Source organism: Anser anser (assembly GCF_964211835.1).
Source record: "Anser anser genome assembly, chromosome: 5".
Classification (NCBI taxonomy): Eukaryota; Metazoa; Chordata; class Aves; order Anseriformes; family Anatidae; genus Anser; species Anser anser.
The window spans coordinates 32687553-32699520 of record NC_139725.1 but is presented as its reverse complement, the minus strand read 5'-3'; the positions used below and the strand labels follow the sequence as shown (position 1 = coordinate 32699520).

The following is an 11968-nucleotide window of genomic DNA, read 5'->3' as shown; positions in this document are numbered from 1 at the left end:
CACAATGAGAAGAACCCTTGATGGGTGCAACCATGTAAACAGTCACTGCAGCTCCGTGGAGATTTAAACCAGGGCTGCAAATTGGATGGAGGTGTGAGGGCCTAGAAAAGCAGCTGGGGCAAGGACACACCACCCCTAAGGGGGCTGATGTCATTAGAGGTGAGTATAGGATAATGAAGAAGACAAGGGCTAAAAGCCATAGAGGTATGCTTGAAGCAAGAGAGACAGAAGATGACAGCAAGAGAGGAGAGAAATTTTCAACCTTTTCTAAGTTCATGTTTCGTTTTCAATTAAGGATTTATCTTATATTTTGGCTATGATTGTATCTATTCAAGGTGAACACTCATTGTCCTGTGTGCTAACATGTTACTTCAACACAGACAAGTTACTGTGTTTTATTTAAATTTGAAGTAATTAAAGCGCAGCTGATACTGACTTAAGCATTACTTTTTTTTTATTTGTAAGATCAGCTTCTCTGTTGTAACGAAACAGGTTTGCTGAGTACTTGCATTATTAAAATCATTCATAAAACAAATAATTATTTTGGTCTCCATCTAGAAAATAAGCAATCTCAACAAATCGCCTTATGCTATTTATAGTAGTTGCACAAAGCCTGTGTTACTTGTATATATTCAAGGACTAACAAAGTTACGTAATTACCCATGAATTGCCCCAGGATATCAGTGTAAAACAGTTAGCTTGTCCTCTTACCACAAAATCTGAATATCTCTCAGTTTTTAATGTTTTTATTCTCACAGAATCCCTATCCCATAATAACAAGAAATACTATTAGACCAGTTGAAACTAATGGGAAGTAGATGATGAGATGGATATTCTAAACACCATAAGTATTTAAGGAAAAGCACAACCACAGGTCAGGTACATACGCATGCACCAGAAGAGCAGTTCGTGACTCACTACAGGGTATGGAGCAGTCACTTCCAGAGGATTTTCCAAACCCAAATATCAGTGGCATAATAAAACTGGTAAATTCAGAAGCATGGAAAATTTGGATTTTACACGTGAAATCTCAGTTTTTCTATATCTTTTATGTTTAGCTTTGCATGTTATTTGCAATAAAATTTCAGGCTGACATTAAAACAAAATCTAGTTTTCTCTTATTCTTTGAGATTGTCCACTTTTATTACATGTTTTTCTATTGCATTGAATTTGCAATAAATTAAACAACTGTATCTCATTTATCTTCACATACAACTTTTACTAGTGCAATAAATTTTGAGTTATTTCACTGTTCCACATTCATGCATGCAAAAAACTCATCAATAAGCCCCATATTTCCTAACCTTTGATTTACTGCATATAGAGATATATATAGATAAACACATGAAAAAAAAAATCACAAGCAGTGCAAACCTGCTTAAATAAAGCACAAGATTGATCATTAATCTTTTTGATGGGCTTATCCAGGATTGCCACTTGGTGGAGAGGGACTACAGGCTGAAATAAGTCTTAGTACTTTCCCAAGTCCATATATTCATTCATCAACAGGTCTTGATTCTTCTGCAGGGGAAGAAAAAGTGATATAGGCATCTTTCTGAACTCAGGACAGCATTCATTTTTTGTGTTGCTGTTTCTGCTCTATTGCTGAACTCAAAGCCTGAAGAATCAGATGCTTGTTGTTCTGAATGTTGTAGCTGGTCAGTTTTACCAACTTGTCAAATTGGTCCTCTGTGTAGGTAAAGCTGTTTATGCAGTATGGGGAAAAAAGGCTGGAAACATCCACATTGCCCTCTGCCATCTCAGCAGGGCTACGCTCCACACCTGCCAAATCAAGAGAAGTCATTGATAGGGCATAGAGATGATCATACATCCTGCTTTCCAGGTGGAGACCAATGTCTCTACCCTGACACCCACATTCCTCCCCATGGGAGCCATGGCAGCTGATGCCACTGAAGGGTGGGTGGGTGGTAGGAGGACCAACTCTGTCCCACAGCTTACCTGGCTCTTTGTATTTTCTGAACGTGTCATTCACCAGTGGGAAAAACACCACTGTTGGTGCCCCTGGGGTCTCAGCATCTTCAAAGATGTAACACTCCTTTAGATTTTTCTTTTCCTCTTCACTCAGGTGGATTTTAGGAAATGGGATTCCCTGTTTTAAGAAGTACTTGGAGGCTTCTTCCAAAGGCTGCATTCAGACAGGAAAAAAAAAGTCAGAAATTCTGTCCCTCTTCACAATGCACAACACATCCAGCAAAGGCACTACACAAAGATCAGGGAGCAGCTTTCGCTGCCAGTGTTTCTTCTGGTCTTTGTCTCTTTCATGAGAAATAAAGTTTTGGTTATCAACAGAATTTCAAGATTTCAAGACTCCAACTTGCACTCCTGATTGTTGTCCTACCTCCTCTTTCTCAGCCTTTATCTGCAAGATAAATAAGATGTTCATAACTGTGGGGTAGGGGTGGCCCAGTCACTTAGAACACAGAAACATGCCCCTTACTGGAGAAAATCCTGAAATGAGCAGCATGGAGAGGAATTTAAGATGGTATATTTTTAAAACATCAATTCACAGAAGTACAAAAACTTCATTAATTTGGCATGAAATATTTAAAAGCCTCTAACTGTCCTAGATGCCTTAGATAGTTATATAAAGTGATGTAGGCATCTGGGAGCAAATGTCATATTGACTGAAATGTTAACTTCATCTTGGGGTGGGTAAAGTCACTTCTGAAACTGGGAATTTTATTCCTGAATCTGGTTGCCATTCATGAAAACTTTAGTCTTCAAGAAGCTCTGTCCATCGGGTACCAGGGATTATAGTTCAAATCATTAGCTATTTTTGTCATACTTTCTGTTTCAAATAAAGGACAATTATTATTCTCCATGACTTAGAAAAAAAAAATCAAACTATTGTATTAGAGAGACAAATTACTTGTAATTTGCATGTGGATATCTTTAGGAGGTATCACAAGAAATTAAATGAGTTCATCAGTGGTCAGTACTGGTCCCAGAGAAACACCCCATACAGAGTACATAGCGAGCTGTAGTGAGGTCCAAGGAACACACAGGTGTAGAAGGTAATGTTTGCCGATCACAGGCTTAATTAAAATAAAAGATTTAGAAAACTGATACTACTTCTGTTCTCCTTAGGGGACTGGCTGTGGTATGTTAGCATTAGTGTGAGACCCGGATATCTAGAAAACTGGAGCTGTACACCAAGAATCCTTTTCTCCCAATATCAGTTTCTTCTACATAAATTATTCTGACTCCTTAGGATTTAAAAAGGGTGAAAAGACAGTTGTCATTACTGACAAGAATAGAGTGGTCATCGCACCGATGTCTGTGATCCAGAAGAATAATTTAAATGTAGGACAACATCCACTTTTCTCTCTGGTCTCATGAGTGGTGGGTAGCTGATATCAATGTATCCTGCTGTGTCGGCAAGGCACAGGAACTCTGCTGTTTCTGTCAGCTGGTTGGGGAAATTCTCTAGTACAGTATCTAAAAGGAAATATTTCTTAAAATGAGTGATTCTCCAAAGGAGTAATATATTTGCTGTTTGGCTAATAAAAGAGGGAATAATAATAATAATGAAATAAATGCCTCATTACTTTTTCGAAGACCCTGCTGCACTCCTGAAGTTCAGTCTTAACTCAGAAGAGAAAGACCTATCCACAACAAAAAGAGCTCCTTCATGTCTGATGCTGCTGTTTTTGCATTCCCAACAAGCAGTAGCTGCCCTTCCCCAGAATCAAGAGATTTCTTGGAGTATCTGTTAAATATTTTAATTTCAGTAACAACAGAGCTGTGCCACAATTACAGCTGTTTTGCAAATTCACATATGAAATTTGACTATTTATCTTGAAATTTTTGTTTCCAAAGTGAAGAATTAAGCCTGTTCATCATCTGCTTTCTCTTCACTAACAAATGTACCAACCATCTAACCAGAAGAAATTAATATTCGGAGATGGTTACCTTTCCATATATGAAAGCTTTTGCTCTGAAGGTATTCATTGTGCATCTGGAAACCCTTCAGAAAATTGTAGAACTTTGAAACCATGACTCGCTCAGACAGGACCTCCCGAACAATGCCCATGATGCCACATTCAGGGGTGACTAAGTAAGTCTCCAGCTGATGGTTCCTGGCTGGTAGAGAAGGCTCATCTCCTTCTGAGAGGTAGAAGAGATAAACAAGTTATTGTTTTGATAGCATTATTTGCAATACTTAAAATGAACTAAATTGTAATATAATAATAATAATACATAATATAATTATAGTGTACCATAATATCAGCTAAAGTAAAGAAGATACTAGTAAGACATGGCAACATACAATCATATAAATACCAGAACAGGAACAAGAAAATCAATGTTCAGTAAAGTATATTCCATAAAAGTCAAAGTGAGAACAGAAACAAAATTCTTAAAGCTGGAAAAAAGTGATCTATTGTTTGATAGAAATCATAGGTGGATTCCCTGTGTGAAAATCAATAGAGGCTAAGAATCCAGACCAGTTTATTTCAAAGCTAGTCCAAACTGGCTTTGAAAAAAATGCTGTCAGAAGACTTAGACATGTGGAAAAGAGCAGAAAAAAAGGATTGTGTTAAATGACACCACATCAGATTGAGAATGAGGGCCAATGACTTTCTGTCATCTCTGGCATTTACTGAGGGAAGGGTTCTGCAACACTTCCCTGGAGAAAGTGGTGAAAAGTATGTGAACCAGATTCATCGATCACATTTGAACACAGGGAAGACAGGCAACACCTCTAAATAGGACACAGAGTTCCACATAACTGATACATCCAAGTCTTTAACAACAACAACAGACAAAAAAGGGTGATCTGACAAGGCAGACAGAGAACACAGCACTGAGTTTGTTTCAACATGCAGGTTTCCTGAAAGGCCCCTGGCAAAAATTATCTGCTTAAAACTTTGGTAGTTTTATATTTGGTGGCAAATCAACACTTACACAAATTCAGTGCAAGGGTGACCAGTGGAAATAACATTGCTATGGATGAATGCAGACAGAGAGTAAAGTGAAGTAGATAGTGGCAACACGACCCCCCAGGGGACCAAAAAAAAAAAAAAAGAAAAAAAAAGCCAAAAGCTTTAAGATTTACAAATATATAAAGATATCCTGCTATATGTATCTGGATGTTATATTCATTTATAGATTTGTAAAGCAACAGATAAAGTAGAAACAGAAATATAACCAACCAACATCAACAGCCCTGTGTTGGGTGCACCTCAGTGAGCACCTTTCTGAAGGATCCGATGAATGCCAGGCATCCAAGAGGTTGTATGAAAATACATTGCTCCACAGGCCTGTACAGTGACAGAGAAAAGGGTAACTGCTTAGAAATACTTAAATGGAAAATATCCCTTTGCTCTTTCCACAGGTTTTAAAACATAACTTTTCAGCTCTTGCAAGGAGTCTCAGAATACCGCAAGGTTTCTGAACTCTAACCAAAAATGGTACTAAGTTCTTTTACAGCAGCTCACAGTTTATCCTCCAGAGGAACCTACATGGTTTTAAACATTGTGCCAGGCCTTCAGCCACCATAATTCATTGTCATATACAGTTATTACCAATATTTTGCAAGCCACTTTTTTCTAGCCTGCATATTCTTGTCCTATAAGCATCTCTCAAAGAGTAAAACCATGCCATTTCACATAAAGTAAGAGTCTGGTCTATAAAATGTCATATACAACTGTATACATAACTAAAGATTTAGAGTTTGCTCCTGAACAGCCAGGATCCAAGTAGTCAGAGTACAATTTGGGATGGTCTGCAAAGCAGTCCCCTAAAACAAGACACCTTCAGTGCCCATCGTACACTTTCCCTTGACACCAGTTGAGTGAGACTAATCTCCCCCCACATCCCTCTTCTTATTCCCATTGTCCTTAGTCACTTTTGTCCTTGCACTTAAGACACTACCTCTCCCTGCAAATGACACCTCACTTTTATCCTTAAATAGCCATGCTTAACTACCAGTACATTTAATTGTATCCCAAGAGGGCACTTACGTTTCATCACTAGGTGGCAACATAGCTCTAACTCTCTACTCTAACCTTTCTAAAGATGCACTTTAGGGTCACCGGCCTAATTAAGGTACTGGGAGCAAGAACCCAGAGCTCAACCCAGACTGGATGTGCAGGGTGTGCTTGCTACCTGGCCACCTTGGGTATGACCACACCACTGTCATTGCTAAGCTGCAATGGAGGCGAGATATTCTCAGAAGGCTTCACAGTCCCACGTAGCTCCATGATCTATTTCCTATCTCTGGCTGACAGCCCAAGGCACTTAACAGAAGAAGAATACATGAAAATGGGAAAACATAAATGGGTCTCTTCCCCACTCTCTAGCATCTCGCGGTTCTGGATTTGGTACTTGCCTGGCTTGCAAGTCTTGCAAGTCTTCCTCATGCCCAGGTATTTTCTCATGTTAGTACCAATATGACTCTGGGTTCCTTTTGCATCATACATTGAGGTGCACAACTTCTTTGCACTTCAGATAAGGAATACAACACAATGTTGTTTTTCATCTCGGCTTTTCAGTCGTAACTAAATCCTTTCTTACTGGTCTTCTTGGTGTCCTGTTGTGTGTCATGCTTATTTACATGTAATGCACCTGTTGTTCAGAGTTAAGAGCAGAAGGACTCTTCTGCAGACAACTTTACTCCCATGAACTAGCATATAAAATGGTATGGTAGAGAATTCTAGCACTGCACAAAATTAAAACAAGAAGAATTGCATAAAAACTGCAAAGCTGTCCTTCATGCTTTCCTGGGAGCAACTCACACATTACTGAAATAAAAATGGCAAAACTCACCACTTTAATCATGCAAGAAAAACTTAAAAAAAATAGAATACTATTAAACTTGCAAAAATATCAATAACATTTGGGAACACTACTCAGAATTATCATATTATATAACAACTTCAGTATAACAACATTGCTTTTGTTATAAAATAGGCCCATTTATAGACAAATTTGGCTTTAAGATTCCAGTTTCAAAATATAAATGTTTTCCCTGTGGAAAACTGCTACTGACCTGTTGAAAATAAACAAACTTCCTTACGCAGCCCTGAAACTTCAAGCATAAGAAACACAATAGTGAATAGTGTTATTTGAAATGTTCACCTAAGGAATGCATCCAAAATTGAGAACAAAATGTCGTACGTTATATTTCAGTCCTGCATGTTGCAGAGCACTGTTGCAATATGCAGGGACTGTATATATTAAGCACTTTTTTAAACAATCCAAAGTTTCTCAAGGGAGCACATCACCTTTCATGAAGCAGATCCGAGACTCGGGGAGCTTCTTCATCAAGCGACCCATGAAAAACTTGCTGCCAAAATTCTCTGCACGAATGAAGGCACCATATTTTAAGAACCCAACCTCATAAGGTGTGAACTCAATCCATTCTGCAGAGACACCAAATGAATATTTAATTCAAAATCCTTTCCATACTTTCTTGAAAGAAATGCTCTGAAATGGCAGGGAAGCAACTGCAGGACAAACCCTATCAGCAGGGTGATCACAGTCTGGCCTTCCTGAGGGTAACGGTATCATTCTGATAGTTTCAGTCACTCACTCAAGTAATTTTTCCCAAACTTGTTCCTGCAGAACTTCCTAATGAGCCTCTCCATATATGACATAAATGAAGTTTATATCAAAAAGGGTCAGCCTAAGTTACCCCACGTGCGGAGGTAAGGCTCTGATTTGAGAGTGCTTTGGCTGCCCTAAGGAACCTCCCCCAAATTTCTCCTGTCCCGTAGGAGCTGGGTTCCTTCCAGAGCCTGGGCAAAAAGTCTAAAAATGGAAGATGAAAGGGAACTGGTTACGAATGCTATGGTTCAGTAGTGCAAGGGGTTGCAGGGCATGCAGTAACTGATAATACAGGTACACTGAGTCCAGACAGAGCTCAGTTTTGTCATCACCTTTAAACTCTGAAAGGCTGTAGTCATCTTTGATGTTGAGGATCATGTAGATAGGTAGGGGATTCTGACCCTGATTCAATGCCTGTCGCTCATCTGAGAGTCTGTGGTTGTTTTTCTGAGAATTGACCAGAAAAAGAGAAAACCAAGAAACCTTGTGACAGTGTACGGGCTTGCAAGATTATAGGAAAATAAATACCTGTTTCCAGCTACAATTTCTTATTCTCTCCATTCATTTTGAGTACAAACAATTTATTTAACCAAAGAATGATCTAAGCATTCACACACCCACTAAGGCTTATTTAATTACAGTAGAACTACAGGATGTTTTGTGGTACAGTGGGCTGTCATTCCTCCAAATAAGCGCATCCATTTTACATGGATTATTTAAGTTCTCATAGGGGTGAACGGAGCAAAAGAAACCAAAGGCAGGACACCAGTATTAGGTGTCCTAGATACATGTATATACAGTATTAGGTGTATTAGATACATGTATAAGGAGATACAGGTTTCTTGCTCTACTGAATATCTCTTAGGCTGGTAATTATATGTTAAGAGGTATGTGGGGTCAAATGATCTTTGTCAGTCAGCAGAAATCATCTGCCTGATAATGCTAGCACCTGTCCCTGGAGCTTCATTTTCTGTACAACAGTATTCAGGAGCTGTTACGGAAAATACAGACATGCTACCCCATCACTTAATGCCTTTTCCAGCAGAAGCCCCCATAAATCGATGCTAGAGATCTGGTATCCTTCTTGCTTCCTCCGATTTAGTTCCCGGTCATAGTACTTCAAGCTCTCCAGGGAAAAGCAGCTCAGCTTGCATTTGGTCATATGTCTGCGGACTTCACCAATTGGTCCCAAGAGATCCTTGTGTGACCAGTCAGGGTTCTGATACAAATGTGACAAGGTCCTGGGGAAAAGAAAGAATTATGTTATCACATTTTTAAGTGTGCTTTCACTTTTAAGGCTTGGATTTAAGGACCACAACAATCTAGCTGAGGTTCATAAAAAGCACCTTTGGGGCTCAGTACGTTACGAAAGAGAAAAGAGTTTTTGATTTAGATCCCATAGAAATCTACCACATATGATTAAATAATTTCTCGCACTTCATTAAATCAAGGTGCTAAGCTTTGAGTTAGCTGTCAAATATAAGGCAGATGGAAATTAAGATAGAGTTGATTTGGGGTAGAAATTGAGAAATCTGATGCAATAGGAACAAATAAAATGTTTTACAACATGTTCCTTATGCAACAATAAAAAAGCTTGAAACTAAAAATATACACCTTCCTTTACCAAAACAAAGAGAATAAACCTCATATAGCAGGCTATAGAGTTGACAGACGACATCTTTGTTCAGGATTTCCTTACCATGTTGAGCCAGATGACCCAGTGATATATGAAATAGCATCTAAGAGATCCAGCTTCTGAAGACCCAGCAGGTTGCCTAACAAAGATGTCAGTGCCCGGGTGCCACCTCCTGTTGTCATGACTGCTACAACTGGTACCTGTTTAAGCACAAACACAGCAGCTGGTAAGCAACAGCTTAGTACTCATGAGCACATGTTGTCACAGCTAAATGAATCACAGCATTTCGGTCCTGCAAGAAATTCTGACATCTCACCATTTCCCCAAGCAGAGGAGAGAAAGAAGAAATGTTGGTATTTCATATAGAAATTTAAAGAAAATAGACAGTTTGGTAGTTTTGACATTTTTCAGCTAAAGAGACTGGGCTTCTAAATTCTTACATGCTGGCTTACTGAAACAGCTCATAACTTTTTTTCAAGGCATTTCAATCTTATGCTGTTTTCCTTCGTGTAACATAATCTCCTGAGGGGTCTATTTTGAGAACCAGAAAAGCTCATCCTCTTTTGTAAGTCAAATATAATGACTGGATTATATTTCTCATACGGTACCTAGAGTACATAATTGCAGTGATGAACCACAAAGCCTGATTGCATAGAAAACTAAATTATATTACAGGAAGACACATTTCTCCAAGTAAAACCCACTGAGAGAAGAGGGGCCAAGTGACATTTTCTATACACATTTCCTATACACATTTCCAGGCAATCACATCAAGGAAATACTTAGCGATGCTTCTTTAAACTGATCCAAATCAAGCATTTCAGCTCTAAGCAAAGTATTCTGATTTGGGTTTAAGTATGAGGAAACATTCCCTTTTCTTGTTGGACAACCTGAAATTAGTAGCTAAAAGTAGTCCCCTTAAAAAAAGTAAAAGCTTAGACTCCCCTCCCACCCTCCACCGCCCAAAACCAATATGTTAATGAGAAATGATCTACTGGTATACTGGTGTGATTAGTTTGTGTACAGGGACACCATTTTGATGATCTTAGAGATCTGTTCCAGCCTAAATGAGTCTGTGATTTATAGCACCCAAAGACATACTGTCATGTCATGCTTAATATGCCTTTGGCGCAGATGTTCTGGGCAAGATGAAAAGCACAGGTGAAAAGAAATCCTCAGAATGAAAAATTCTTCATTTCTGTAGTGCCTGATCACAAGCCATATTCCCTCCCTGAAGCACCAACCATCCCCATGCCGGCATGTACATGAACAAACGCGAACCCTAACTCACTGAGTGCTAAATTCTGAGGTATTTTGTGCCTGCTGCCTCCTCTTGTTTTCACCCTAATATTTTCTCTAATAAGTGCCATAAAAGACTAAGGTCACTCTATCAGAAGGAAAAAAAAAAAAAGGAAAAACAAAAAAAAGAAAAAAGGAAATCAATTCGACATTTTGAAAGACTAGAAAATTTATTTTGCTTGGATTCCCAACTGGAAAATGGAGTTTGAAACTCAGATTTGTTTCTGAAGGGGCTGTGGTTCTTATGCTCTGAGACTCATTTTCATTTTGCACTTCAAATGGAAGCTTATGGGATCTGGCTTATCCAGACTGATGCACAATTTCTAGACACAATGGTCCCACGTAGGAGAGATGAGAGGAAAATGTTGAATAACATTGTGCTGTTAGAGTAACAGTACAGCTGAAATGGTGACCACTGGAGAGAGCTGGTGATAAGGAACATCATCATCATTCAGTGTTACGTATCATTTCAAGTGCTAGGTTTTTTCCACTCAAAAGCTGACAGTATAAAATGCCCTATCTGGGGCCTTGGTAACTGAAAGCTCAGCTAAAAAAAAAGTATGATTCTCCAGGACTGGGATTCACAGATGAAAAAGAAGTAATGCAGAAAAAAATGCTTATTTTTATGTGGGGCACTGAACACATCAGTGCTGGTTAAGGAACAATATACAAACAGCTATGGACAACTCATTTCTGTTACACAACACAGTCCAGCCCCAATAGTGCTCCCCATACCTCATGGTCTTGTAGGTCCCGTTCTAAATGAAGTGCTTTTTTCAGAGCAGAAGCCACCAATTTCCTCCGTTTCTGTAGGAAATTTTTCTCCTCCATACATAGATCAAACTCCAGGCGAACATCTAATTTTCTTGACCTCAGACAGAGTCCACAGTTAAACAGGATATAAAAAGCCTATGTACATGATCACTTCCGATTAAGGTCTGGACCTATGCTTACAAGTCATAAACTTTACAATAACGCTTTAAAAAGATGGTATTGTGGCCCCATGAAAGCATACCAGAAAAGACTAAGTTACCAGGTTTTGAAGTCTTACAGAAAAAAAATAGAAATACTGCTTTTTTTTTCCACACTGCTTTTCAAGAAGTGTCAAACATAAATATTGTAGTCCATAAACAGATACTATAAACAGTGAAATTTTTTAAATTCGTTGCCTGAAGACCTTTATTTTTATATATATACACAAGTATCTTGGATTCTTTACAAGCAAGGAAAATGAGAAACATTTTTCTAAACATGTAGCTCCATGATTTTTTTTATTCAGAAAAGATCTTTTTTTCACAACCACAAAACCCAAAGACACAATTTCTTACCAGTCAGTTGACTTCACATGTAAATTGATTGTTTCATCCTGAAAACAAACAAACAAAACAACAATGAAAAAAACCACACAACACAATATAAGTATTGGAGATGATTTTATGCCCTCTCTTTTCAGTCAGCTTT

General features: G+C 38.5%; 1 protein-coding gene across 6 annotated transcripts in view; it reads right to left on the bottom strand.

The window, feature by feature from the left end:
- Nucleotides 1-436: 436 nt before the first annotated feature.
- LOC310900117 (cytosolic phospholipase A2 epsilon-like) overlaps nucleotides 437-11968 on the bottom strand; it is a 30873-nt gene continuing 19341 nt past the window's right edge. For 5 of the 6 annotated variants that reach the window (XM_083837562.1, XM_083837563.1, XM_083837560.1 and 2 more), the window contains exons 10-20: nucleotides 11836-11873; nucleotides 11243-11378; nucleotides 9272-9408; nucleotides 8591-8813; nucleotides 7905-8019; nucleotides 7251-7388; nucleotides 5178-5285; nucleotides 3934-4128; nucleotides 3293-3459; nucleotides 1960-2146; nucleotides 437-1782 (exon numbers count right to left, since the gene is read on the bottom strand). In XM_083837562.1, coding sequence (XP_083693688.1) covers nucleotides 1574-1782; nucleotides 1960-2146; nucleotides 3293-3459; nucleotides 3934-4128; nucleotides 5178-5285; nucleotides 7251-7388; nucleotides 7905-8019; nucleotides 8591-8813; nucleotides 9272-9408; nucleotides 11243-11378; nucleotides 11836-11873 — 1653 coding nt within the window. In that variant the 3' untranslated portion in view covers nucleotides 437-1573. Of the gene's footprint in view, nucleotides 1783-1959; nucleotides 2147-3270; nucleotides 3460-3933; nucleotides 4129-5177; nucleotides 5286-7250; nucleotides 7389-7904; nucleotides 8020-8590; nucleotides 8814-9271; nucleotides 9409-11242; nucleotides 11379-11835; nucleotides 11874-11968 lie in introns of those variants that run through there. The other variant, XM_083837565.1, reaches the window with a different exon arrangement.